The sequence below is a fragment of the Lepisosteus platostomus genome, chromosome 25 (genome assembly GCF_059453375.1).
Source record: "Lepisosteus platostomus isolate fLepPlt1 chromosome 25, fLepPlt1.hap1, whole genome shotgun sequence".
NCBI classification, from domain to species: Eukaryota; Metazoa; Chordata; class Actinopteri; order Semionotiformes; family Lepisosteidae; genus Lepisosteus; species Lepisosteus platostomus.
In genome coordinates this window covers 1531476-1559369 of record NC_142635.1, presented here as the reverse complement: position 1 = coordinate 1559369, position 27894 = coordinate 1531476, and the positions used below count along the sequence as shown (strand labels likewise).

The following is a 27894-nucleotide window of genomic DNA, read 5'->3' as shown; positions in this document are numbered from 1 at the left end:
AGGGGCAGGGGCAGGAGTGTGTGGTCAGTGCTGGGGCAGGAGTGTGTGGTCAGTGCTGGGGCAGGGGCAGCAGTGTGTGGTCAGTGCTGGGGCAGGAGTGTGTGGTCAGTGCAGGGGCAGCAGTGTGTGGTCAGTGCTGGGGCAGGAGTGTGTGGTCAGTGCTGGGGCAGCAGTGTGTGGTCAGTGCTGGGGCAGGGGCAGGAGTGTGTGGTCAGTGCTGGGGCAGCAGTGTGTGGTCAGTGCTGGGGCAGGAGTGTGTGGTCAGTGCTGGGGCAGGGGCAGGAGTGTGTGGTCAGTGCAGGGGCAGCAGTGTGTGGTCAGTGCAGGGGCAGGAGTGTGTGGTCAGTGCTGGGGCAGCAGTGTGTGGTCAGTGCTGGGGCAGGGGCAGGAGTGTGTGGTCAGTGCTGGGGCAGCAGTGTGTGGTCAGTGCAGGGGCAGGAGTGTGTGGTCAGTGCTGGGGCAGGAGTGTGTGGTCAGTGCTGGGGCAGGGGCAGGAGTGTGTGGTCAGTGCAGGGGCAGCAGTGTGTGGTCAGTGCTGGGGCAGGGGTAGGAGTGTGTGGTCAGTGCTGGGGCAGGAGTGTGTGGTCAGTGCTGGGGCAGGGGCAGGAGTGTGTGGTCAGTGCTGGGGCAGGAGTGTGTGGTCAGTGCTGGGGCAGCAGTGTGTGGTCAGTGCTGGGGCAGGAGTGTGTGGTCAGTGCTGGGGCAGGGGCAGGAGTGTGTGGTCAGTGCAGGGGCAGGAGTGTGTGGTCAGTGCTGGGGCAGGGGCAGCAGTGTGTGGTCAGTGCAGGGGCAGGAGTGTGTGGTCAGTGCTGGGGCAGCAGTGTGTGGTCAGTGCTGGGGCAGGGGCAGGAGTGTGTGGTCAGTGCTGGGGCAGGAGTGTGTGGTCAGTGCTGGGGCAGGAGTGTGTGGTCAGTGCTGGGGCAGGGGCAGGAGTGTGTGGTCAGTGCTGGGGCAGCAGTGTGTGGTAAGTGCTGGGGCAGGGGTAGGAGTGTGTGGTCAGTGCTGGGGCAGGAGTGTGTGGTCAGTGCTGGGGAGGGGCAGCAGTGTGTGACAGACAGCGACCCTGGAGACAGCGAGTGGGACAGCTGTCTGGGGGGGTAGCAGGGTGTTATTAATACAGCCCTGACAGCTGCTGCAGCCCGTCATGCGCTGACAGAGCAGCAGTGACCCCTCCGCTCCAGCCCGCCCGCACTCAGTCTCTCCCGTCCCACTCTGCGCCGGGACACTCCTGGGATACTCCTCTCTCCTGCTGCCCTGGTGTGCGCCATGCTTTCCTCCCCGACTGTGGTACTTCACCCCTACGGCCTGCCTGTGTACCCCCAGACTGCCTCCTGCTACCCCAGCCTCGTTCAGGTACCGGCGCCCTCTGTGTCTCCTGTCTCTGTCAGCCTGCTCCTGACTGTCTCCCTGTCTCTCAGTGTGCTCCTGTCTCTCTCCCTGTCTCTCAGCGTGCTCCTGTCTCTCTTCCTCTCTCAGCCTGCTCCTGACTCTCTCCCTGTCTCTCAGTGTGCTCCTGACTCTCTCCCTGTCTCTCAGTGTGCTCCTGACTCTCTCCCTGTCTCTCAGTGTGCTCCTGTCTCTCTTCCTCTCTCAGCCTGCTCCTGTCTCTCTCCCTGTCTCTCAGCGTGCTCCTGTCTCTCTCCCTGTCTCTCAGCCTGCTCCTGACTGTCTCCCTGTCTCTCAGTGTGCTCCTGTCTCTCTCCCTGTCTCTCAGCGTGCTCCTGTCTCTCTTCCTCTCTCAGCCTGCTCCTGACTCTCTCCCTGTCTCTCAGTGTGCTCCTGACTCTCTCCCTGTCTCTCAGTGTGCTCCTGTCTCTCTTCCTCTCTCAGCCTGCTCCTGTCTCTCTCCCTGTCTCTCAGCGTGCTCCTGACTCTCTCCCTGTCTCTCAGTGTGCTCCTGACTCTCTCCCTGTCTCTCAGTGTGCTCCTGTCTCTCTTCCTCTCTCAGCCTGCTCCTGACTCTCTCCCTGTCTCTCAGTGTGCTCCTGACTCTCTCCCTGTCTCTCAGTGTGCTCCTGTCTCTCTCCCTGTCTCTCAGTGTGCTCCTGTCTCTCTTCCTCTCTCAGCCTGCTCCTGTCTCTCTCCCTGTCTCTCAGCGTGCTCCTGTCTCTCTCTCGGTCTCTCAGCGTGCTCCTGTCTCTCTCCCTGTCTCTCAGCCTGCTCCTGTCTCTCTCTCTGTTTGTCACCGTGCTCCTGTCTCTCTCTCGGTCTCTCAGCGTGCTCCTGTCTCTCTCTCGGTCTCTCAGCGTGCTCCTGTCTCTCTCTCGGTCTCTCAGCGTGCTCCTGTCTCTCTCCCTGTCTCTCAGCCTGCTCCTGTCTCTCTCTCTGTTTGTCAGCGTGCTCCTGTCTCTCTCTCGGTCTCTCAGCGTGCTCCTGTCTTTCTCTCGGTCTCTCAGCGTGCTCCTGTCAATTCAATTCAATTTCAATTCAATTCAAGGTGCTTTATTAGCATGACCGATGGGTACAATCAGTGTTGCCAAAGCAAATAAAAATAATAAAATTAACATGGAACAAAACATTAAATAAAAGTAAAATAAAATCTACAGACCTATTACAGACATTTACAACAAAGACATATCCTAAAATATTTATATATACTGTAAACATAATTGAGCATTATTGGGAGACAGGCTCACTGTTCCTCAGGCTGGGACAGGAGATCACACACTGTATTATTATTATTGAGAGACAGGCTCACTGTCTGTTCCTCAGGCTGGGACAGGAGATCACACACTGTAATATTATTATTGAGAGACAGGCTCACTGTCTGTTCCTCAGGCTGGGACAGGAGATCACACACTGTATTATTATTATTGAGAGACAGGCTCACTGTCTGTTCCTCAGGCTGGGACAGGAGATCACACACTGTATTATTATTATTGAGAGACAGGCTCACTGTCTGTTCCTCAGGCTGGGACAGGGGATCAGATACTGGGCTTCAGCTCTTCTTTCACCAGTAGGATTGGAAGCTGTTCCTATTCTGGCAGGAGTGTGAATTCCAGGATTAGATTAGTTATTTTAGGGAGAGCACAGCCTGTCCTCTCTAGACAGTCAGGCCTGCCTGTGTCCAGTTTCTCTGGCCAGGCTGTGGTCACTGAGCCTGTCCTCTCTGGACAGTCAAGTCTGTCTGTGTCCAGTGTCTCTGGCCAGGCTGTGGTCACTGAGCCTCTACTTCATCAGGGTCTGTTTCTTTTTGCTGTTTCTTGCCCTGGTCAGATACTCAGTTAGTGTGTATTGTCTGTTTAGCTGTCTGTAGCATTCCAGTTTATGCTGCGTTTGTGTGTGTGCCCCAGTGTGGTGTGTCTTGTGTAGCTGTAGCTGTGCCGTCCAGAGGCTGGCTGGTGTCAGTGAGCCTCAGGACCAGCTGGCTCAGAGGGCTCTTCTCTGGGCTCAGCAGGCCCTTGTGGTACGAATTCTGGTCACTGTTTCTCAGGTGTCAAAGGTATTTGATTGCTCTCTTCTGTATGCTGATTAATAATGGATATTTGCTCTTGTACTTCTCTGCATCTCCCTCACTGTGACAGATCCTCAGATAGATGTCTCAGCCCAGTGAAGCTCAGAGCAGTGCTGTCTCTCAGTCCAGTGTAGCTCAGAGCAGTGCTGTCTCTCAGTCCAGTGTAGCTCAGAGCAGTGCTGTCTCTCAGCCCAGTGAAGCTCAGAGCAGTGCTGTCTCTCAGTCCAGTGAAGCTCAGAGCAGTGCTGTCTCTCAGCCCAGTGAAGCTCAGAGCAGTGCTGTCTCTCAGTCCAGTGTAGCTCAGAGCAGTGCTGTCTCTCAGTCCAGTGTAGCTCAGAGCAGTGCTGTCTCTCAGCCCAGTGAAGCTCAGAGCAGTGCTGTCTCTCAGCCCAGTGAAGCTCAGAGCAGTGCTGTCTCTCAGCCCAGTGAAGCTCAGAGCAGTGCTGTCTCTCAGTCCAGTGTAGCTCAGAGCAGTGCTGTCTCTCAGCCCAGTGTAGCTCAGAGCAGTGCTGTCTCTCAGTCCAGTGTAGCTCAGAGCAGTGCTGTCTCTCAGCCCAGTGTAGCTCAGAGCAGTGCTGTCTGTCAGTCCAGTGTAGCTCAGAGCAGTGCTGTCTGTCAGTCCAGTGTAGCTCAGAGCAGTGCTGTCTGTCAGTCCAGTGTAGCTCAGAGCAGTGCTGTCTCTCAGTCCAGTGTAGCTCAGAGCAGTGCTGTCTCTCAGTCCAGTGTAGCTCAGAGCAGTGCTGTATGTCAGCCCAGTGTAGCTCAGAGCAGTGCTGTCCCTGAGCCTAGTTTAGCTCAGAGTGGTGCTGTACTATGTCTGGGATTGTCTCGCCACACTGACAGCTCTGACAGGGAGAGACATAGCTCTGATGAAGCCCAGAAGCTCGGGCAGCTGCTCTCCAGATACAGGGATATATATAGACAGAGATAAGAGGCAGGGTGGTCACAGTGTCAGCAGGAGGAGTGTTGGCACTGACCTCGGTGTCCGTGCTCTTAGAGTCTGTGTTATGGATATACAGTGGTAGATCTGAAGAATTCAGGGGAATCTTTAGCCTGATCTGATATTCCCAAACTGGGCTCTTCCAGGGAAATGCTCCCTGTTGAGATTTTAATCCTGGTGCCCAGCGGTGCCAGGACATTTCTTCCCATAAATACACAGATAAAGCCACAGAGCCTTAGTGAATCTGCCAGATTCGCAGTCTCAGTTTTGATCTGGGCAGAGCCTGGATTCAGACAGTGGGTCACAGAGCCTGGATTCAGACAGTGGGTCACAGAGCCTGGATTCAGACAGTGGGTCACAGAGCCTGGATTCAGACAGCGGGCCACAGCCAGAGCCTGGATTCAGACAGTGGGTCACAGAGCCAGGATTCAGACAGCGGGCCACAGCCTGGATTCAGACAGCAGGTCACAGGCAGAGCCTGGATTCAGACAGCGGGTCACAGAGCCTGGATTCAGACAGCGGATCACAGAGCCTGGATTCAGACAGTAGGGCACAGAGCCTGGATTCAGACAGCGGATCACAGAGCCTGGATTCAGACAGCGGTTCACAGAGCCTGGATTCAGACAGCGGGTCACAGTGCCTGGATTCAGACAGCAGGCCACAGGCAGAGCCTGGATTCAGACAGCGGGTCACAGTGCCTGGATTCAGACAGCAGGCCACAGGCAGAGCCTGGATTCAGACAGTGGGGCACAGAGCCTGGATTCAGACGGCCACAGGACGAGCCCAGTTTGGGGGTGCAGCTGGGAGGCTGTGAAGTGAGGGCGAGGTGCCGGACTGCAGGAGTTCGCTTTCGAACTGGCGCCTTCACCTGCTTCTGACCAAGAGGATCTCCAAGCACAGCAGGGTGTCTCTGCAGCTGTCCCCCTGGCTTCCCTGGGGGTCCTGACCTCTGACCTGCGACCTCGGCAGCTGCAGGGGTCAGAAATCAGATTGCCGGCGTCGTCAGCAAATGAGCTGCCCCCCCGCGATGCCAGCGGAAACTGCACAGGGAGACAGAGGAGGGCCTGCGACCTGGGACTGGGAAGTGGGGACAGGAAGACAGAGGAGAGCCAGCGACCCAGGACAGGGGACAGGGGACAGGGGACAGGGGACAGGGGACAGGGGACTGGGGACTGGGGACTGGGGACTCGGGATTTCAGATTCAGGGTTCACAATTCGTGCGTGATGACTGCTCCCTTGTTGCTGTCCTGTGCAACTTTTTCCACCCAGAAAAGGCAAACCCAGTGAGCTCAGACTGTGTGTACAGAGCAGTCCCAGTGAGCCCAGACTGTGTGTACAGTTCTCATACACCACAGAGAAGTCCCAGTGAGCCCAGACTGTGTGTACAGATCTCATACAGCACAGAGCAGTCCCAGTGAGCTCAGACTGTGTGTACAGATCTCATACAGCACAGAGCAGTCCCAGTGAGCTCAGACTGTGTGTACAGATCTCATACAGCACAGAACAGTCCCAGTGAGCTCAGACTGTGTGTACAGATCTCATACAGCACAGAGCAGTCCCAGTGAGCTCAGACTGTGTGTACAGATCTCATACAGCACAGAGCAGTCCCAGTGAGCCCAGACTGTGTGTACAGATCTCATACAGCACAGAGCAGTCCCAGTGAGCTCAGACTGTGTGTACAGATCTCCTACAGCACAGAGCAGTCCCAGTGAGCTCAGACTGTGTGTACAGATCTCATACAGCACAGAACAGTCCCAGTGAGCTCAGACTGTGTGTACAGATCTCATACAGCACAGAGCAGTCCCAGTGAGCTCAGACTGTGTGTACAGATCTCATACAGCACAGAACAGTCCCAGTGAGCTCAGACTGTGTGTACAGATCTCATACAGCACAGAGCAGTCCCAGTGAGCCCAGACTGTGTGTACAGATCTCCTACAGCACAGAGCAGTTCCAGTGAGCTCAGACTGTGTGTACAGATCTCATACAGCACAGAGCAGTCCCAGTGAGCCCAGACTGTGTGTACAGATCTCATACACCACAGAGCAGTCCCAGTGAGCTCAGACTGTGTGTACGGATCTCATACAGCACAGAGCAGTCCCAGTGAGCTCAGACTGTGTGTATGGATCTCATACAGCACAGAGCAGTCCCAGTGAGCCCAGACTGTGTGTACAGATCTCATACAGCACAGAGCAGTCCCAGTGAGCCCAGACTGTGTGTACAGATCTCATACAGCACAGAGCAGTCCCAGTGAGCCCAGACTGTGTGTACAGATCTCATACAGCACAGAGCAGTCCCAGTGAGCCCAGACTGTGTGTACAGATCTCATACAGCACAGAGCAGTCCCAGTGAGCTCAGACTGCGAGGCAGGCAGCAGACAGCAGTGGGGGTATCAGCTGGAGAGGCAGAGTGAAGGAGCTCAGCTGTCTCTCAGCTGTCACTCTGCGTTCCTGGCAGAACACTTGTGTCCTGGAACAATAAAATTAGCTGCTGATACAGGAGACTGGGGGACGGGGGACGGGGGAGGGGCTAGTGTGTTATTTTTGACCGGGTTGTTTTCTGGGCAGCAGCTCTATCAAGTTTCGTCCCCACCAGCTCTGGAAGTCGTTCAGATTCTGACAGGTGTGGGAATTCTGGGAATAGATAGTGTTTATTTTAGGGACAAATATTTGTCTAATTCCAGAGTATTTCTAATAGTGTAGCAGAAAGTGTGTCTTGGACTCTGTTTCTCCCTGCTGGCAGTGGGAGCACAGCCTGTCCTCTCTGGACAGTCAGGTCTGCCTGTGTCCAGTTTCTCTGGCCAGGCTGTGGTCACTGAGCCTGTCCTCTCTGGACAGCCAGGTCTGCCTGTGTCCAGTTTCTCTGGCCAGGCTGTGGTCACTGAGCCTGTCCTCTCTGGACAGTCAGGTCTGTCTGTGTCCAGTTTCTCTGGCCAGGCTGTGGTCACTGAGCCTGTCCTCTCTGGACAGTCAGGTCTGTCTGTGTCCAGTTTCTCTGGCCAGACTGTGATCACTGAGCCTGTCCTCTCTGGACAGTCAGGTCTGTCTGTCTCCAGTTTCTCTGGCCAGGCTGTGGTCACTGAGCTTGTCCTCTCTGGACAGTCAGGTCTGTCTGTGTCCAGTTTCTCTGGCCAGGCTGTGGTCACTGAGCCTGTCCTCTCTGGACAGTCAGGTCTGTCTGTGTCCAGTTTCTCTGTCCAGGCTGTGGTCACTGAGCCTGTCCTCTCTGGGCAGTCAGGTCTGCCTCTGTCCAGTCTCTCTGGCCAGGCTGTGGTCACTGAGCCTGTCCTCTCTGGACAGTCAGGTCTGTCTGTGTCCCAGTGTGTGAGATATTGCTGTTTGATCTGTGCTTGAGTCTGAGTTGTGGTGCTCTAGCAGTGCTGTCCTGAGGCTGGTTGTGTGTTGTGTGTATTGTGCTGTGATGTGGTTGAGTCTGAGTTGTGGTGCTCTAGCAGTGCTGTCCTGAGGCTGGTTGTGTGTTGTGTGTATTGTGCTGTGATGTGGTTGAGTCTGAGTTGTGTTGCTCTAGCAGTGCTGTCCTGAGGCTGGTTAGTGTCGGTGTGGCTGAGGTCAGTGAGCCTCAGGACCAGCTGGCTCAGGGGGCTCTGTTTTGGGCTCAGCTCTGGGCTCAGCAGGGCTTTGTGCTGGTAGGAATGGGTACTGGCCTAACGTGGCCCTGCACGCGTTAGGAGTTTTCCTCTGCTCATGGAGGATGTTGTCCCAGCGCGGTGCTCAGGGCTCGTACGGGGCGTTTGTGTGTTCAGTGCAGTGCTGCTCTGTGCAGGGAAACCCGTCAGGAAGGGGTTAACCCTGGAGCCCCTGGGCCAGCTGCCGGCTGGCCCCGCCCCTGCCTCTGCCTCTCTGGGCAGTCAGGTTCTGATTGGCCAGGGGCCAGGGGTCGGGGGTCGGGCTGGCAGTGTGGTGAGGAGAGCTGCTGCTGCAGGTCAGTCACACAGTCACACAGGGGCTCGGAGCAGAGAGCAGGGAGACAGGTCAGTATGGGGACTCCAGTCTGTGTGTGAGAGAGAGACTGGTGTCTTCCAGCTGTGTGTGAGAGAGTCTGTCAGTGTCTCTGTGCTGTAGTGTCCAGTCAGTCAGGGTCACTGTGCTGTAGTGTCCACTCAGTCAGTCAGTGTCACTGTGCTGTAGTGTCCAGTCAGTCAGTCAGTGTCTCTGTGCTGTAGTGTCCAGTCAGTCAGTCAGGGTCACTGTGCTGTAGTGTCAAGTCAGTCAGTCAGGGTCTCTGTACTGTAGTGTCCAGTCAGTCAGGGTCTCTGTGCTGTAGTGTCCAGTCAGTCAGTCAGTGTCTCTGTGCTGTAGTGTCCAGTCAGTCAGGGTCACTGTGCTGTAGTGTCCAGTCAGTCAGTCAGTGTCTCTGTGCTGTAGTGTCCAGTCAGTCAGGGTCACTGTGCTGTAGTGTCCAGTCAGTCAGTCAGGGTCACTGTGCTGTAGTGTCCAGTCAGTCAGTCAGTGTCTCTGTGCTGTAGTGTCCAGTCAGTCAGTCAGTGTCTCTGTACTGTAGTGTCCAGTCAGTCAGGGTCTCTGTGCTGTAGTGTCCAGTCAGTCAGGGTCTCTGTGCTGTAGTGTCCAGTCAGTCAGTCAGGGTCTCTGTGCTGTAGTGTCCAGTCAGTCAGTCAGGGTCTCTGTGCTGTAGTGTCCAGTCAGTCAGGGTCACTGTGCTGTAGTGTCCAGTCAGTCAGTCAGTGTCTCTGTGCTGTAGTGTCCAGTCAGTCAGTCAGGGTCACTGTCCTCTAGTGTCCAGTCAGTCAGTCAGGGTCACTGTCCTCTAGTGTCAAGTCAGTCAGTCAGTGTCTCTGTGCTGTAGTGTCCAGTCAGTCAGGGTCTCTGTGCTGTAGTGTCCAGTCAGTCAGTCAGTGTCACTGTGCTGTAGTGTCCAGTCAGTCAGGGTCTCTGTGCTGTAGTGTCCAGTCAGTCAGTCAGTGTCACTGTGCTGTAGTGTCCAGTCAGTTAGTCAGGGTCACTGTGCTGTAGTGTCAAGTCAGTAAGTCAGGGTCACTGTACTGTAGTGTCCAGTCAGTCAGGGTCTCTGTGTTGTAGTGTCCAGTCAGTCAGTGTCACTGTGCTGTAGTGTCCAGTCAGTCTGTCAGTGTCTCTGTGCTGTAGTGTCCAGTCAGACTGTGTCACTGTTCTGTAGTGTCCAGTCAGACAGTCAGTGTCACTGTGCTGTAGTGTCCAGTCAGTAAGGGTCACTGTGCTGTAGTGTCCAGTCAGTCAGTCAGTGTCACTGTGCTGTAGTGTCCAGTCAGTCAGTCAGGGTCACTGTGCTGTAGTGTCAAGTCAGTCAGTCAGGGTCTCTGTGCTGTAGTGTCCAGTCAGTCAGTCAGGGTCTCTGTACTGTAGTGTCCAGTCAGTCAGGGTCTCTGTGCTGTAGTGTCCAGTCAGTCAGTCAGTGTCACTGTGCTGTAGTGTCCAGTCAGTCAGGGTCACTGTGCTGTAGTGTCCAGTCAGTTAGTCAGGGTCACTGTGCTGTAGTGTCAAGTCAGTAAGTCAGGGTCACTGTACTGTAGTGTCCAGTCAGTCAGGGTCTCTGTGTTGTAGTGTCCAGTCAGTCAGTGTCACTGTGCTGTAGTGTCCAGTCAGTCTGTCAGTGTCTCTGTGCTGTAGTGTCCAGTCAGACTGTGTCACTGTTCTGTAGTGTCCAGTCAGACAGTCAGTGTCACTGTGCTGTAGTGTCCAGTCAGTCAGTGTCACTGTGCTGTAGTGTCCAGTCAGTCAGTCAGTGTCTCTGTGCTGTAGTGTCCAGTCAGTCAGGGTCACTGTGCTGTAGTGTCCAGTCAGTCAGTCAGGGTCTCTGTGCTGTAGTGTCCAGTCAGTCTGTCAGGGTCACTGTACTGTAGTGTCCAGTCAGTCAGGGTCTCTGTGCTGTAGTGTCCAGTCAGTCAGGGTCTCTGTGCTGTAGTGTCCAGTCAGTCAGTCAGGGTCTCTGTGCTGTAGTGTCCAGTCAGTCAGGGTCACTGTGCTGTAGTGTCCACTCAGTCAGTCAGTGTCACTGTGCTGTAGTGTCCAGTCAGTCAGTCAGTGTCTCTGTGCTGTAGTGTCCAGTCAGTCAGTCAGGGTCACTGTCCTCTAGTGTCCAGTCAGTCAGTCAGGGTCACTGTCCTCTAGTGTCAAGTCAGTCAGTCAGTGTCTCTGTGCTGTAGTGTCCAGTCAGTCAGGGTCTCTGTGCTGTAGTGTCCAGTCAGTCTGTCAGGGTCACTGTACTGTAGTGTCCAGTCAGTCAGGGTCTCTGTCTTGTAGTGTCCAGTCAGTCAGTGTCACTCTGCTGTAGTGTCCAGTCAGTCTGTGTCACTGTTCTGCAGTGTCCAGTCAGTCAGTCAGTGTCACTGTGCTGTAGTGTCCAGTCAGTCAGGGTCTCTGTGCTGTAGTGTCCAGTCAGTCAGTCAGTGTCACTGTGCTGTAGTGTCCAGTCAGTCAGGGTCACTGTGCTGTAGTGTCCAGTCAGTTAGTCAGGGTCACTGTGCTGTAGTGTCAAGTCAGTAAGTCAGGGTCACTGTACTGTAGTGTCCAGTCAGTCAGGGTCTCTGTGTTGTAGTGTCCAGTCAGTCAGTGTCACTGTGCTGTAGTGTCCAGTCAGTCTGTCAGTGTCTCTGTGCTGTAGTGTCCAGTCAGACTGTGTCACTGTTCTGTAGTGTCCAGTCAGACAGTCAGTGTCACTGTGCTGTAGTGTCCAGTCAGTAAGGGTCACTGTGCTGTAGTGTCCAGTCAGTCAGTCAGTGTCACTGTGCTGTAGTGTCCAGTCAGTCAGTCAGGGTCACTGTGCTGTAGTGTCCAGTCAGTCAGTCAGTGTCACTGTGCTGTAGTGTCCAGTCAGTCAGTCAGTGTCTCTGTGCTGTAGTGTCCAGTCAGTCAGGGTCACTGTGCTGTAGTGTCCAGTCAGTCAGTCAGGGTCTCTGTGCTGTAGTGTCCAGTCAGACTGTGTCACTGTTCTGTAGTGTCCAGTCAGACAGTCAGTGTCACTGTGCTGTAGTGTCCAGTCAGTAAGGGTCACTGTGCTGTAGTGTCCAGTCAGTCAGTCAGTGTCACTGTGCTGTAGTGTCCAGTCAGTCAGTCAGGGTCACTGTGCTGTAGTGTCAAGTCAGTCAGTCAGGGTCTCTGTGCTGTAGTGTCCAGTCAGTCAGTCAGGGTCTCTGTACTGTAGTGTCCAGTCAGTCAGGGTCTCTGTGCTGTAGTGTCCAGTCAGTCAGTCAGTGTCACTGTGCTGTAGTGTCCAGTCAGTCAGGGTCACTGTGCTGTAGTGTCCAGTCAGTTAGTCAGGGTCACTGTGCTGTAGTGTCCAGTCAGTCAGGGTCACTGTGCTGTAGTGTCCAGTCAGTCAGTCAGGGTCTCTGTGCTGTAGTGTCCAGTCAGTCTGTCAGGGTCACTGTACTGTAGTGTCCAGTCAGTCAGGGTCTCTGTGCTGTAGTGTCCAGTCAGTCAGGGTCTCTGTGCTGTAGTGTCCAGTCAGTCAGTCAGGGTCTCTGTGCTGTAGTGTCCAGTCAGTCAGGGTCACTGTGCTGTAGTGTCCACTCAGTCAGTCAGTGTCACTGTGCTGTAGTGTCCAGTCAGTCAGTCAGTGTCTCTGTGCTGTAGTGTCCAGTCAGTCAGTCAGGGTCACTGTCCTCTAGTGTCCAGTCAGTCAGTCAGGGTCACTGTCCTCTAGTGTCAAGTCAGTCAGTCAGTGTCTCTGTGCTGTAGTGTCCAGTCAGTCAGGGTCTCTGTGCTGTAGTGTCCAGTCAGTCTGTCAGGGTCACTGTACTGTAGTGTCCAGTCAGTCAGGGTCTCTGTCTTGTAGTGTCCAGTCAGTCAGTGTCACTCTGCTGTAGTGTCCAGTCAGTCTGTGTCACTGTTCTGCAGTGTCCAGTCAGTCGGTCAGTGTCACTGTGCTGTAGTGTCCAGTCAGTCAGGGTCTCTGTGCTGTAGTGTCCAGTCAGTCAGTCAGTGTCACTTTGCTGTAGTGTCCAGTCAGTCAGGGTCACTGTGCTGTAGTGTCAAGTCAGTAAGTCAGGGTCACTGTACTGTAGTGTCCAGTCAGTCAGGGTCTCTGTGTTGTAGTGTCCAGTCAGTCAGTGTCACTGTGCTGTAGTGTCCAGTCAGTCTGTCAGTGTCTCTGTGCTGTAGTGTCCAGTCAGACTGTGTCACTGTTCTGTAGTGTCCAGTCAGACAGTCAGTGTCACTGTGCTGTAGTGTCCAGTCAGTAAGGGTCACTGTGCTGTAGTGTCCAGTCAGTCAGTCAGTGTCACTGTGCTGTAGTGTCCAGTCAGTCAGTCAGGGTCACTGTGCTGTAGTGTCAAGTCAGTCAGTCAGGGTCTCTGTGCTGTAGTGTCCAGTCAGTCAGTCAGGGTCTCTGTACTGTAGTGTCCAGTCAGTCAGGGTCTCTGTGTTGTAGTGTCCAGTCAGTCAGTGTCACTGTGCTGTAGTGTCTAGTCAGTCAGTCAGTGTCTCTGTGCTGTAGTGTCCAGTCAGTCAGGGTCACTGTGCTGTAGTGTCCAGTCAGTCAGTCAGGGTCTCTGTGCTGTAGTGTCCAGTCAGTCTGTCAGGGTCACTGTACTGTAGTGTCCAGTCAGTCAGGGTCTCTGTGCTGTAGTGTCCAGTCAGTCAGGGTCTCTGTGCTGTAGTGTCCAGTCAGTCAGTCAGGGTCTCTGTGCTGTAGTGTCCAGTCAGTCAGTCAGGGTCTCTGTGCTGTAGTGTCCAGTCAGTCAGGGTCACTGTGCTGTAGTGTCCAGTCTGTCAGGGTCACTGTGCTGTAGTGTCCAGTCAGTCTGTCAGTGTCTCTGTGCTGTAGTGTCCAGTCAGACTGTGTCACTGTTCTGTAGTGTCCAGTCAGTCAGTCAGGGTCACTGTGCTGTAATGTCAAGTCAGTAAGTCAGGGTCACTGTACTGTAGTGTCCAGTCAGTCAGGGTCTCTGTGTTGTAGTGTCCAGTCAGTCAGTGTCACTGTGCTGTAGTGTCCAGTCAGTCTGTCAGTGTCTCTGTGCTGTAGTGTCCAGTCAGACTGTGTCACTGTTCTGTAGTGTCCAGTCAGTCAGTCAGTGTCTCTGTGCTGTAGTGTCCAGTTAGTCAGGGTCACTGTGCTGTAGTGTCCAGTCAGTCTGTCAGTGTCTCTGTGCTGTAGTGTCCAGTCAGACTGTGTCACTGTTCTGTAGTGTCCAGTCAGTCAGTCAGGGTCACTGTGCTGTAATGTCAAGTCAGTAAGTCAGGGTCACTGTACTGTAGTGTCCAGTCAGTCAGGGTCTCTGTGTTGTAGTGTCCAGTCAGTCAGTGTCACTGTGCTGTAGTGTCCAGTCAGTCTGTCAGTGTCTCTGTGCTGTAGTGTCCAGTCAGACTGTGTCACTGTTCTGTAGTGTCCAGTCAGTCAGTCAGTGTCAGTGTGCTGTAGTGTCCAGTCAGTCAGGGTCACTGTGCTGTAGTGTCCAGTCAGTCAGTCAGTGTCACTGTGCTGTAATGTCCAGTCAGTCAGTCAGTGTCTCTGTGCTGTAGTGTCCAGTCAGTCAGGGTCACTGTGCTGTAGTGTCCAGTCAGTCAGTCAGTGTCTCTGTGCTGTAGTGTCCAGTCAGTCAGGGTCACTGTACTGTAGTGTCCAGTCAGTCAGGGTCACTGTGCTGCAGTGTCCAGTCAGTCAGTGTCTCTGTGCTGTAGTGTCCAGTCAGTCAGTCAGTGTCTCTGTGCTGTAGTGTCCAGTTAGTCAGGGTCTCTGTGCTGTAGTGTCGAGTCAGTCAGTCAGGGTCACTGTGCTGTAGTGTCCAGTCAGTCAGTCAGGGTCACTGTGCTGTAGGGTCCAGTCAGTCAATGTCTCTGTGCTGTAGTTTCCAGAACATTCAGTGTCTCTGTGCTGTAGTGTCCAGTTAGTCAGTCAGTGTCTCTCTGCTGTAGTGTCCAGTCAGTCTGTCAGGGTCACTGTGCTGTAGTGTCCAGTCAGTCAATGTCTCTGTGCTGTAGTTTCCAGTCATTCAGTGTCTCTGTGCTGTAGTGTCCAGTCAGTCAGTCAGTCAGTGTCTCTGTGCTGTAGTGTCCAGTCAGTCAGTCAGTGTCTCTGTGCTGTAGTGTCCAGTCAGTCTGTCAGGGTCATTGTACTGTAGTGTCCAGTCAGTCAGGGTCACTGTGCTGTAGTGTCCAGTCTGTCAGGGTCACTGTGCTGTAGTGTCCAGTCAGTCAGGGTTTCTGTGCTGTAGTGTCCAGTCAGTCAGTCAGTGTCTCTGTGCTGTAGTGTCCAGTCAGTCAGGGTCTCTGTGCTGTAGTGTCCAGTCAGTCTGTCAGGGTCACTGTGCTGTAGTGTCCAGTCAGTCAGTGTTTCTGTGCTGTAGTGTCCAGTCAGTCAGGGGCTCTGTGGTGTAGTGTCCAGTCAGTCTTTCAGGGTCACTGTGCTGTAGTGTCCAGTCAGTCAGTCAGGGTCTCTGTGCTGTAGTGTCCAGTCAGTCAGTGTTTCTGTGCTGTAGTGTCCAGTCAGTCAGTCAGGGTCACTGTGCTGTAGTGTCCAGTCAGTCAGTCAGTGTCTCTGTGCTGTAGTGTCCAGTCAGTCAGTCAGGGTCACTGTGCTGTAGTGTCCAGTCAGTCAGTCAGTCAGGGTCACTGTGCTGTAGTGTCCAGTCAGTCAGTGTCTCTGTGCTGTAGTGTCCAGTCAGTCAGTCAGGGTCACTGTGCTGTAGTGTCCAGTCAGTCAGTCAGTCAGTGTCACTGTGCTGTAGTGTCCAGTCAGTCAGTCAGTGTCTCTGTGCTGTAGTGTCCAGTCAGTCAGTGTTTCTGTGCTGTAGTGTCCAGTCAGTCAGTCAGGGTCACTGTGCTGTAGTGTCCAGTCAGTCAGTCAGGGTCACTGTGCTGTAGTGTCCAGTCAGTCAGTGTCACTGTGCTGTAGTGTCCAGTCAGTCAGGGTCTCTGTGCTGTAGTGTCCAGTCAGACAGTCAGGGTCTCTGTGCTGTAGTGTCCAGTCAGTCTGTCAGGGTCATTGTACTGTAGTGTCCAGTCAGTCAGGGTCACTGTGCTGTAGTGTCCAGTCAGTCAGTGTTTCTGTGCTGTAGTGTCCAGTCAGTTTTCACATTCTCTCTGTCTGTCTCCTCACACTACAGAAACACTCACTTCTGCTCCTCCTCTCTCTGATAGGGTGCTCCGGCCCAGGAAGCAGGGCCAGGCTCTGCTGACCCCACCCTACCCCAGGTCTACGCCCCGCCTCCTGCTTACCCTCCTCCAGGACAGGCCCCACCCACCCCTGCTGGCCGCCTCCCACCCCTGGACTTCGGCTCCGCCCACCCTGGATCCGATTACCAGGACCATCACCAGCTGAGAGTCTTTCCGAGCTCCCAGCATGACAGTGCAGAGGGAATAGGAGCACCGAGCACGGTGAGACACAGGATACAGGACAGGAGACACAGTGGGAGACATGAGATCACAGTGAGTCAGTCAGACAGTGGGATACAGGACAGGAGACACAGTGGGAGACAGGAGATCACAGTGAGTCAGTCAGACAGTGGGATACAGGACAGGAGACACAGTGGGAGACAGGAGATCACAGTGAGTCAGTCAGACAGTGGGATACAGGACAGGAGACACAGTGGGAGACAGGAGATCACAGTGAGTCAGTCAGACAGTGGGATACAGGACTGGAGACACAGTGGGAGACAGGAGATCACAGTGAGTCAGTCAGACAGTGGGATACAGGACAGGAGACACAGTGGGAGACAGGAGATCACAGTGAGTCAGTCAGACAGTGGGATACAGGACAGGAGACACAGTGGGAGACAGGAGATCACAGTGAGTCAGTCAGACAGTGGGATACAGGACTGGAGACACAGTGGGAGACAGGAGATCACAGTGAGTCAGTCAGACAGTGGGATACAGGACAGGAGACACAGTGGGAGACAGGAGATCACAGTGAGTCAGTCAGACAGTGGGATACAGGACAGGAGACACAGTGGGAGACAGGAGATCACAGTGAGTCAGTCAGACAGTGGGATACAGGACTGGAGACACAGTGGGAGACAGGAGATCACAGTGAGTCAGTCAGACAGTGGGATACAGGACAGGAGACACAGTGGGAGACAGGAGATCACAGTGAGTCAGTCAGACAGTGGGATACAGGACAGGAGACACAGTGGGAGACAGGAGATCACAGTGAGTCAGTCAGACAGTGGGATACAGGACTGGAGACACAGTGGGAGACAGGAGATCACAGTGAGTCAGTCAGACAGTGGGATACAGGACTGGAGACACAGTGGGAGACAGGAGATCACAGTGAGTCAGTCAGACAGTGGGATACAGGACTGGAGACACAGTGGGAGACAGGAGATCACAGTGAGTCAGTCAGACAGTGGGATACAGGACTGGAGACACAGTGGGAGACAGGAGATCACAGTGAGTCAGTCAGACAGTGGGATACAGGACTGGAGACACAGTGGGAGACAGGAGATCACAGTGAGTCAGTCAGACAGTGGGATACAGGACTGGAGACACAGTGGGAGACAGGAGATCACAGTGAGTCAGTCAGACAGTGGGATACAGGACAGGAGACACAGTGGGAGACAGGAGATCACAGTGAGTCAGTCGGACAGTGGGATACAGGACTGGAGACACAGTGGGAGACAGGAGATCACAGTGAGTCAGTCAGACAGTGGGATACAGGACAGGAGACACAGTGGGAGACAGGAGATCACAGTGAGTCAGTCAGACAGTGGGATACAGGACAGGAGACACAGTGGGAGACAGGAGATGACGCTCTGACTGCGAGGCAGACAGCTGCCTGGGGACTGCAGTGCCAGAGCAAGTGACAGACATCCCCCAGCCCCCAGCCCTGCAGAGCCAGTCGCTATGTTTAGCCTACAGGGGGCTCAGTCCTGCCCATGTAGGGCGACTGGGGCTCTGCTGGGGCAGGGGGTGGGGGGGGGGAGCTGACAGAACAGCTGGGGTGACGGGGGGGGGGGGGAGGGAGGCGACAGAGCTGACAGAACAGCTGGGCTCTCAGTGGGGGGGCTGTCCTGCTCACGGGACTCGGGCAGGCCAGCCTGTCGGTTTCCCGGCACTGAGAAGCACAGGGCCTGACGCAGAGTGAGGCAGAGTGAGGCAGAGTGAGGCAGAGTGAGGCAGAGCTGCAGTAACAGTGCGTGCGTGAGTGAGTGAGTGTGTGAGTGTGTGCGTGCGTGAGTGTGTGTGCACTGCCTGATGTTTCAGGAGCAACAGGACAGTACCAGTGAGTGCAGTCCAGTGCCCTGCAGTTCCGTACTGTAGAGGTATATATTTAGTGTGTCTAGTTTAATACAGGAACAAGTAAACGTTTATTCCTGGCTGAAAAGAGAAGAAAAGAAACACAACGTTTCAGCTGTGGAGTCTTCTTCAGGTGTAGTATAATATAGACATACCTGTAGTGTGTAAAGTGTAGTATACATGTATACAGAGCATATAGCTATAAGCAGTGTCATGCTTAGTGTGCTGCAGCACAGTGTACTGGGACTCTCTGCAGTCTGAACGCTCCAGGATCTCTGATACCTCCTTGTGTGAGGATACTGCCCTAGACTCCCGTACTCTACTCACTGTGTCTTGTCCAGGCCAGGAGGTGTACTAGACTGTTTTCTGATACATTCTTTGTGTGAGTATACTATACTGTACTGTTCTATACTGTATCTTTTCCAGTCAAGGAGCTTCAGTGCTAAACTAATCTATCTTGTTACTTTGTCACACAGCACAGCGCAGGGTTAGTGTATCACACAGAGCAGCTCAGGGTTAGTGTATCACAGCGCAGGGTTACTGGATCACACAGGGCAGCGCAGCATTCCTGTATCACAGCGCAGGGTTACTGTATCACACAGAGCAGCGCAGGGTTAGTGTATCACAGCGCAGGGTTACTGTATCACACAGAGCAGCGCAGGGTTACTGTATCACAGCGCAGGGTTACTGTATCACAGCGCAGGGTTACTGTATCACACAGAGCAGCTCAGGGTTAGTGTATCACAGCGCAGGGTTACTGTATCACACAGGGCAGCGCAGCGTTCCTGTATCACAGCGCAGGGTTACTGTATCACACAGAGCAGCGCAGGGTTAGTGTATCACAGCGCAGGGTTACTGTATCACACAGGGCAGTGCAGGGCAGTGTGGCAGACTTTCCTGGTGACACACAGTAACTGTAGCCCCTCCCTGACAGACACTGTGCTCTGGCTCTGTTCGAACTGGATTTCTTCACTGTGTGTCCGAATTCTGAGCAGCGCCCCCCGTCGCCGGGTCCAGTGGGGGTCTCGAGTGACCCGCCGACCCCTCCGTGACCTCAGGTTCAGAGCACTTGCATCGTGCCATGACGTCATCATCTACACCCCCACAGCTCACCGTGTGGCACGGGCCTGGTGTGTGTCCGTGTGTGAGTGAGTGTGTGTATCAGTGTGTGAGTCTGTCAGTGTAGCTGTCTGTGAGTGAGTGTGTGTGTGTGTGAGTCTGTCAGTGTAACTGTCTGAGTGAGTGTGTGTGTATCGGTGTCCGTGAGTGGGTTGGAGTCTGTGAGTGCTGTGCGTGTATCAGCATGTGTGTTTGTGTGCATGAGTGCCATGGTGTATCAGTGTGTGTTTGTGTTTATTAGTATATGTGAGTGTCAGTGTACATGTTTGGGTGTGTCTGTTTCAGTGTGGAGTTTGTCAGTGGGTGTCTGTGTGTAACTGTCGATCTGTGTGTTTGGGAGTGCTGTGTGTGTTTAAGTGTGTGTGTGTTTGTGTGTGTGGGTGCTGTGTACGTCAGTGTGTGTCTGTGTGTAACTGTGTCGATCTGTGTGTCTGTGAGTGCTGTGTGTGTTTGTGTGTGTGGGTACTGTGTACATCGGTGTGTGTCTGTAACTGTGTCGGTCCGTGAGTGCTGTGTGTGTGTTTGTGTGTGTGGGTGCTGTGTACATCAGTGTGTGACTGTGTGTTTCAGTATGAAGTTTCTCAGCGTGTCTGTGTGTGAGTGTGAGTCTGTCCTCTCCCCTATTAATAATTCAGATCTGGGAATCTTGGGTAGTGGCCTTTAACCCCTGCAGAAAAGCAGCACCGTGACCCCAGACTCACCTCCGAACTTTCACCTTTGTCCCCTGGCTTCCTGTGCCTCTTGCCTGCGCGGCCGTTTTCTCCCGTCTTTCTTCCTCTTCGCAGGCTGCTCTCTCTCCCTCTGTCTTTCTCTCACGCATTCTCTCTCTCCAGCCTGCTTCGATTTTTCTCTTCCTTTTTGTGTTTCATTTTTAAAGCAACATTTTTTTCCTCAAAGCTTTTTTTTAAAAAAAATTCTGGCAGCAGAGCGTCTTGTTTTGTTTTTTTTTTGCCTGTTTTTCTCTCACCCCACCTCCCTCTGCTCGTGCTCACTGGCCATTCCTGTTTTCCGGCCGTTTTTTTATTTGGTTTTGTCTGATTTTTATGTCCTGGAGGGTGATAACAGAGCTGGTGCGCGTGTGCCTCGGTATATTGACACACACAGACACTGTGGCATCGTGGTGCATCGTGGGATAGTGGATGACTCATGGCCTTGACACACATGGCCCTGCTCCTGCATGAGGGCATTTACCTGACACTAAAGACAGTTACCATCTCCCCTGCGCTCTCTCCTTTATAGGTCTTCTTTCTTAACCAAACCCCAGCCATATGAAACACCTGAATCTTCCCCTGACGAGCTCTGGCGCAGAAGCAGTTGAACGTTAAGGGAAAGAGCCTCCAGATCTCAGACTCCAGGTGTTTTGTGCTGCTGGGGTGGGCCTGTGAGCTACAGTTCCCCCCTGTGCCTGAGCACAGACGAGGGCGCTGTTTCTCACTCGGTCAGACCTGTTCTTACGATGAAAATATTCGTGATGGGCCATCAGAGTCACTCTGTTTGTACTGCACGGACCACAGACATGCTGAAAGGTTCTTCAAATTACGCTTTAAATAGCATTCGAATTTTTTCGATCATTATCTTCTTGTTTAATTTCGCCACAATGTGTTGTAGTTTCTAACGGGCATGAACTAGACGCCTAACTAAACTATCAAACGGAACAGAGCGGTCACGCATCCTCACTTGTGCTTGAGAAGGACCCCTGGATGGAGAATGCTGATTGGTTATTGCCTCTTGTCACTCAAACTAAAGCTGTAGATACTGGTGTCTTTAAATGGGTGTGAGGTTTTATTCCTGAAGGCTTCACAAGCTTACAGTGCACCCAGACACACAGAGACATACACTGTCACACAGATAGACACTCACTTACACAGACTCACACAGACACACACTCACACACTAACACAGAGACACAGAGACACAGATAGACACTTTAACAGACTCACACAGACACACACTCACACAGATAGACACTCACTTACACAGACTCACACACTCACAGATTCACACAGACTCACACTCACACATAGATTCACACACATTTACCCATAGACTCACAAACAAACTCACACACACACAAACTCTCTCTCTCACACACACACACACACACACACACACACACACACACACACACACACACACACACACACACACTCGGCCTGTACTAACCCTCTCCTCTCCCGCTGTCCTGCTCTCCAGGAGGACTCGGGCTCGGGCTCGGACCCTCAGCCTCATGGCGTTGCTGTATCGGCGGGGGAGGAAGAGGGGGCCGCCGGGGGGGCCAAGTCGCAGCCCAAGCGGCTCCACGTGTCCAACATCCCCTTCCGCTTCCGGGACCCCGACCTGCGGCAGATGTTCGGGGTGAGGCCCTGCGTCCCCCGGCTCACTCTGGGCATTTCACTGTGTCACTGTGTCCAGCCCTTCGCACGAGCACTCTTACAGCCCAGGACAGCAGGCTCTACTGTACACAGAGGGGGGTGGGGGTGGGGAACAAGCTTCCCGCCCTGTTGTTGGAGCCGATACCCTGGCTTCTCTCCAGACACAGCTGGATGTGCTCCTGGGATCACTTAACTGTTCACTACCAGACGGGCATTTCAAATCGTTAGAACACCAAGCGATTTTTCATGTGTGTTTACTTATATAATGATGATGACTATTACAATGACTATTATTATCACTGTTGCTATTCAGTTACTATTATTGCTGTTACTGCAGTAGTACCACATCGCTCTGCTGTCGCTGCTACAGGCTGCTAGGCAGCCGCGGGGGAAGGGCGCCCCTGTGGCCGGCGGCGGCAGTGCAGCTGCAGGCCTCAGACTCACGGCTCCCTGGGCTCTGTGTTTCAGCAATTCGGGAAGATCCTGGACGTAGAAATCATCTTCAACGAGCGTGGCTCCAAGGTGTGTGCCTGCGTGTGCCTGTGCCTGTGCCTGTGCGTGTGCGTGTGCCTGTGCCCGTGCGTGTGCGTGTGCCTGTGCCTGTGTGCCTGTGCGTGTGCGTGTGCCTGTGCGTGTGCCTGTGCCTGTGCGTGTGCGTGTGCGTGTGCGTGTGCCTGCGTGTGCCTCTGCCTGTGTCTGTGCGTGTGCCTGCGTGTGCGTGTGCGTGTGCCTGTGCCTGTGCCTGTGTGCCGGTCCCCCAGCTCTGCTGAGCGGATTCAGACAGCGGTGTGCTCTCTCTGTACCCCAGGGGTTCGGCTTCGTGACGTTCGAGAGCGCCCTAGATGCGGATCGGGCGAGGGAGAAGCTGAACGGCACCATCGTGGAGGGCAGGAAGATCGAGGTGAGAGGGCAGGGGAACCGGGGGGCCCACACCTCGAGCCCTGAACCCAAACCCCACACCTCGAACCCTGAACCCCACACCTCGAGCCCTGAACCTGAACCCCACACCTCGAGCCCTGAAACCTTAACCCCACACCTCGAGCCCTGAACCCCACACCTCGAGCCCTGAACCTGAACCCCACACCTCGAGCCCTGAACCTTAACCCCACACCTTGAACCCTGAACCCCGAACCTGAACCCCACACCTCGAGCCCTGAACCTGAACCCCACACCTCGAACCCTGAACCTGAACCCCACACCTCGAGCCCTGAACCACTTGCTGTCACAAGGGTTGGGGGACACTGTGAGGAGACTTGATGAGACTCTTGATGAAAGTGTGTCTCTCTGTTCTGTCCGTCTGCAGGTCAATAACGCCACAGCCAGAGTGGTCACCAAGAAACCACAGACTCCACTGGTCAATGGTCAGTCTCCAGTCAGGGTCAATGTGCTGTAGTGTCCAGTCAGTCAGTCAGGGTCTCTGTGCTGTAGTGTCCAGTCAGTCAGTCAGGGTCACTGTGCTGTAGTGTCCAGTCAGTCAGTCAGGGTCTCTGTGCTGTAGTGTCCAGTCAGTCAGTCAGGCTCTCTGTGCTGTAGTGTCCAGTCAGTCAAGGTCACTGTGCTGTAGTGTCCAGTCAGTCAGGGTCTCTGTGCTGTAGTGTCCAGTCAGTCAGTGTCATTGTGCTGTAGTGTCCAGTCAGTCAGTCAGGGTCACTGTGCTGTAGTGTCCATCACCACCTGTGTTCACCTCTCTCTCCAGCTACAGGATGGAAGATCAATCCAGTAATGGGGGCGATGTACGCTCCTGAACTCTACACAGGTCAGTCAGTCAGTGCGCTGCCTTCCAGCATGTGGAGTTTTCCATCGTCATGTCGGTCTGCAGTCCGTAACCCTCTCTCCCTCTCTCTCTCCTTCTCTCCCTCTCTCTTTCGCAGTGGCCAGCTTCCCCTATCCTGTGGCCACTCCCACTCTGGCCTACAGGGGCGCCGCCCTCCGGGGGCGTGGCCGTGCCGTCTACAACACCATTCGCTCAGCAGCCACTGCGGCCACGCCCACTGCAGTCCCCGCCTACCCAGGGTATGACCCAGTGCGCCTGTCTGATCCCTGACTGTCTTACGAATAATAACGATCCTGCCTCCTAGCACGAAAGACACCTAGAACTCAGTCAGCTTTCCTCGGCCCTGAACTTCTGCCACAAGAGTCGCGGGAGGCAGGACAGGACGTCTGTGCCTGTGATGTCACAGGAGGCAGGACAGGAAGTCTGTGCCTGTGATGTCACAGGAAGCAAGACAGGAAGTCTTTCCCTGTGATGTCACAGGAGGCAGGACAGGAAGTCTTCCCCTGTGATGTCACAGGAGGCAGGACAGGAAGTCTTCCCCTGTGATGTCACAGGAGGCAGGACAGGAAGTCTTCCCCTGTGATGTCACAGGAGGCAGGACAGGAAGTCTTCCCCTGTGATGTCACAGGAGGCAGGACAGGAAGTCTTCCCTTGTGATGTCACAGGAGGCAGGACAGGAAGTCTTCCCCTGTGATGTCACAGGAGGCAGGACAGGAAGTCTGTCATGTCTTTGACATGGCCTGTTAGGAGGTCAGAGGGCAGAGTGGGGGTGTGGCTCAGTGCTCGAGAGTGTTGCCGTGGCTGCAGTAGTCTGAGTGTCCGTGTCTTTCCCAGGGTGGTGTACCAGGACGGTCTGTACGGAGCAGAAGTCTATGTGAGTAGATCGGCTTTCCCCGAGTGTCCCGGGTTCGATCCCGTGTGGAGTCACTGACCTCCCCCTCTCTCTCCGGACAGGGAGGCTACCCAGCGTACCGAGTGGCACAGTCAGCCTCCACCACAGCTGCAGCCTACAGTGACAGGTCAGTACACGAGCATGGTGACCGGTCAGTACACGAGCATGGTGACCGGTCAGTACAGTAACAGGTCAGTACACGAGCATGGTGACCGGTCAGTACAGTGACAGGTCAGCACACGAGCACAGTGATCGGTCAGCACAGTGACCGGTCAGTACACGAGCATGGTGACCAGTCAGTACAGTGACAGGTCAGCACACGAGCACGGTGATCGGTCAGCACAGTGACAGGTCAGTACAGTGACAGGTCAGTACACGAGCACGGTGACAGGTCAGTACAGTGACAGGTCAGTACACGAGCACGGTGACAGGTCAGCACAGTGACAGGTCAGCACACGAGCACGGTGATCTGTCAGTACAGTGACAGGTCAGCACAGTGACAGGTCAGCACACGAGCACGGTGACCAGTCAGTACAGTGACAGGTCAGTACAGTGACAGGTCAGCACACAAGCATGGTGACCGGTCAGTACAGTGACCGGTCAGTACACGAGCACGGTGATCTATCAGTATAGTGACCGGTCAGTACATGAGCATGGTGATCGGTCACCACAGTGACAGGTCAGCACACGAGCATGGTGACCGGTCAGTACAGTGACAGGTCAGCACACGAGCATGGTGATCGGTCACCACAGTGACAGGTCAGCACACGAGCACGGTGACAGGTCAGCACAGTGACCGGTCAGCACACGAGCACGGTGACCGGTCAGTACAGTGACCGGTCAGCACAGTGACAGGTCAGCACACGAGCACGGTGACCGGTCAGTACAGTGACCGGTCAGCACACGAGCATGGTGATCGGTCAGCACAGTGACAGGTCAGCACACGAGCATGGTGACCAGTCAGTACAGTGACCGGTCAGCACACGAGCATGGTGACCAGTCAGTACAGTGACCGGTCAGCACACGAGCATGGTGACCGGTCAGCACAGTGACAGGTCAGCACACGAGCACAGTGATCGGTCAGCACAGTGTCCGGTCAGCACAGTGACAGGTCAGCACACGAGCACAGTGATCGGTCTGTACAGTGACAGGTCAGCACAGTGACCGGTCAGCACACGAGCATGGTGACCAGTCAGTACAGTGACCGGTCAGCACACGAGCACGGTGACCGGTCAGTACACGAGCACAGTGACAGTGACAGGTCAGCACACGAGCACAGTGATCGGTCTGTACAGTGACAGGTCAGCACAGTGACCGGTCAGCACACGAGCACGGTGACCGGTCAGTACAGTGTCCGGTCAGCACACGAGCACAGTGACAGTGACGGGTCTCGGTCTGAAGGTCCAGCGGCGTCTCTGACTGCATTCGACCCGAGCCGAGGTCGTGAGCGGGGCTGCCAGCACGTGGTCCCCACACTCCTCACCGCCGTCTGTTTCTGCCCCTCAGCTACGGCAGAGTGTACGCGGCGGCGGCGGACCCCTACCACCACTCGGTGGGCCCGGCGGCGACCTACGGCGTGGGCACTGTGGTAAGGGCAGAGGCGCCGCGCCCGCCGGGCTGGGGGGCTGGGGGCTGGGCGGCCACGCTGACGCCGTGCCCTGTGCTCTGGAATTGCAGGCCAGCCTGTACCGGGGAGGCTACAACCGGTTCACACCCTACTGAGCCCCGGAGGAGCCTCCGGCTCCGCCAGTCTCCTCAGCGCGGGGCGGGATGACGACGTCACTTCCTGGCGTTCCGGCCCCGAGCAGGAGGTCACTTCCTGTTTGCCCAGGAGCAGCAGAAGACCTTGAGCTCCGGCCTCCGACCTGTACATAGAACTGAGCGCTTTCGATGGGTCTCTTTAATTTAAGTATGATGACGCTGACATGGTCTCTGAAGCGGGTGTGTTTTGGTTTTGAGCGTTTGAGTTGGGTTACGGGACGGCAGTGGCACTGCAGCGTCTCCAGTCAGGTGTGTGCAGCGGTTTCCGGTGATCACCTGTCTGTCTGCGCCTTTCCTCCGTGAAACGATCTACCTCTGATCCGCCTCTCACACCAGCATGCTCTGCTCCTTCTTGCAGATGGCTGTGCTGCTGTGTTCTGACTAATGCTTCTCTCCGCTGTCAGTATCTCGTCTGGCTGCTCTTGATTGTGATCACGTATGCACTCTGTTCACTGCTCTGTGCTTATGTTGGGTACTCTTTGGGAATGTACCACTCTGATTCTGCATTCTGGACTCTCGCACCTGGCCAGTCTGTTGATGTGTTGCTTTGTCATCTGCTATTCCGTACTCCTCTCCGGTTCTCCGGTTTTCCAGCTGTCGTTGTCAAACCCTGCCCATCTCAGCCTTGATAAGAACCTTGTGGTGCTGTCTGCACTCTTAACTGCGTTCTGTACTCTGTGGTATCCAACCACTCTATCCCACTCTCCCGTACTCTGTGGTATTCACCACTCTCTCCCACTCTCCTGTACTCTGTGGTATCCAACCACTCTATCACACTCTCCTGTACTCTGTGGTATTCACCACTCTCTCCCACTCTCCTGTACTCTGTGGTATCCTACCTCTCTATCACACTCTCCTGTACTCTGTGGTATTCACCACTATCTCCCACTCTTCTGTACTCTGTGGTATCCTACCACTCTATCCCACTCTTGTACTCTGTGGTATTTACTACTCTATCCCACTCTCCTGTACTCTGTGGTATTACTACTCTATCCCACTCTCCTGTGCTCTGTGGTATTTACTACTCTATCCCACTCTCCTGTACTCTGTGGTATCCCACCACTCTATCCCACTCTCTTGTACTCTGTGGTATTCACCACTCTATCCCACTTTTCATTTCAAACTGTGCTGTACTCTGACTTTATCTCTGCTGTAAATAAATCTGTCTAACATGTGCTGTCACTGTCAATAAAATCTGATTTCTCTGAGTCTCTCTGCCTCCATCTACCTCCTTTTCTTCCTCCCTGCCTGTCCTGGTGCCCTGGGCTGAGCTCTGTGTGGTGGCAGGTCTGTCTGCTGTGCTGTCAGCTCGGAGCCCCCAGCGCTTCCAGATCCCAGCCTCCTCTCCAGCCCGCATGCGGCTTCTTCTCTGCGGTGATCGGCCGTCTGTACACACGAGCCATCTGCCCCTGCTGTCTCTGCACTGTCTCTTGATCTCTCTCTCCCTCTCTGCACGCCTGCTGGGGATGGCCGGGTCCCTTGACTCTCTGCCTGTGCAGTTCCAGGCTGTGGAGCCGCTCTGGGTTTCTGATAGACAGTTGTTGTTAAGAGAACACAGACACACCAGGACATCTCAGCAGCTGATCATCTGGCATGAGTTCAGACCACAGGTGTCTTATAGACACGTGATCAGATATAGATCGCTAGATCAATCCCTTCTCACCTCAACCCCACTGTCTCTCAGTGCTCCTTGCTTCTTATTCTGAATTCTGCATTCTGTCCTTTCTCTTGGTGTTCTGTGCTCCGTGTCTTACTTTTCTGATTCTGCACAACATGCTGTTTTCCTTTCTCTACCTAGATCTATACTCTGTGCTTTTACTCATTTTTTCTGTCTGTATTCTGTACTCTGCCTTTCTCAAGCAGTTCTGCACTCTGTGCTCTTTCACTCCTCTCTCAGTTCTGTACTCTGTGCTCTTTCACCCCTCTCTCAGTTCTGTACTCTGTGCTCTTTCACCCCTCTCTCAGTTCTGTACTCTGTGCTCTTTCACTCCTCTCTCAGTTCTGTACTCTGTGCTCTTTCACCCCTTTCTCAGTTCTGTACTCTGTGCTCTTTCACCCCTTTCTCAGTTCTGTACTCTGTGCTCATTCACACCTCTCTCAGTTCTGTACTCTGTGCTCTTTCTCTTCTCTCTCTCAGTTCTGCACTCTGTGTCCTTGACCTTTCTCTCTGTACTGTGCTTCTTTTTCCTAGATCTGCACTCTGCTCTTGCATTTCAGTCTTAATTCTGTACACTGTTGTTTCTCTATTTGTTTTCTGATCTATGCTCAACACTGCCAATTCTGCGCCCTGTGCTCTAGCCCTTTTTCTCCTAGTTCTCAGTTCTGTACTCTGTGCTCTCTCTTCTCTCTCTCAGTTCTGTACTCTGTGCTCTTTCACTCCTCTCAATCAGTTCTGCAC

General features: G+C 54.2%; 1 protein-coding gene across 1 annotated transcript; it reads left to right on the top strand.

Annotated features, from left to right (window-relative positions):
- The first annotated feature begins 1219 nt into the window (after positions 1-1219).
- Positions 1220-26707, top strand: rbfox1l (RNA binding fox-1 homolog 1, like). The gene is made up of 12 exons (XM_088619508.1): positions 1220-1353; positions 15485-15721; positions 20891-21052; positions 21538-21591; positions 21878-21970; positions 22373-22430; positions 22766-22825; positions 22941-23082; positions 23678-23717; positions 23798-23862; positions 25242-25323; positions 25413-26707. Exons 1-12 carry the CDS (start codon positions 1267-1269, stop codon positions 25455-25457), a joined length of 1125 nt encoding a protein of 374 aa, XP_088475634.1. The 5' UTR covers positions 1220-1266; the 3' UTR covers positions 25458-26707.
- The last annotated feature ends 1187 nt before the right edge of the window (positions 26708-27894 follow it).

What these genes read in the sequence shown, in the direction of transcription:
- rbfox1l (XM_088619508.1), top strand. Translation starts at nt 1,267, where the DNA reads ATGCTTTCCTCCCCGACTGTGGTACTTCACCCCTACGGCCTGCCTGTG. An exon ending in GCAGTCCCCGCCTACCCAGG is followed by an intron (nt 23,083 to 23,677) that starts GTATGACCCAGT and finishes TGTCTTTCCCAG; the next exon opens with GGTGGTGTACCAGGACGGTC. An exon ending in TGTACGGAGCAGAAGTCTAT is followed by an intron (nt 23,718 to 23,797) that starts GTGAGTAGATCG and finishes CTCTCCGGACAG; the next exon opens with GGAGGCTACCCAGCGTACCG.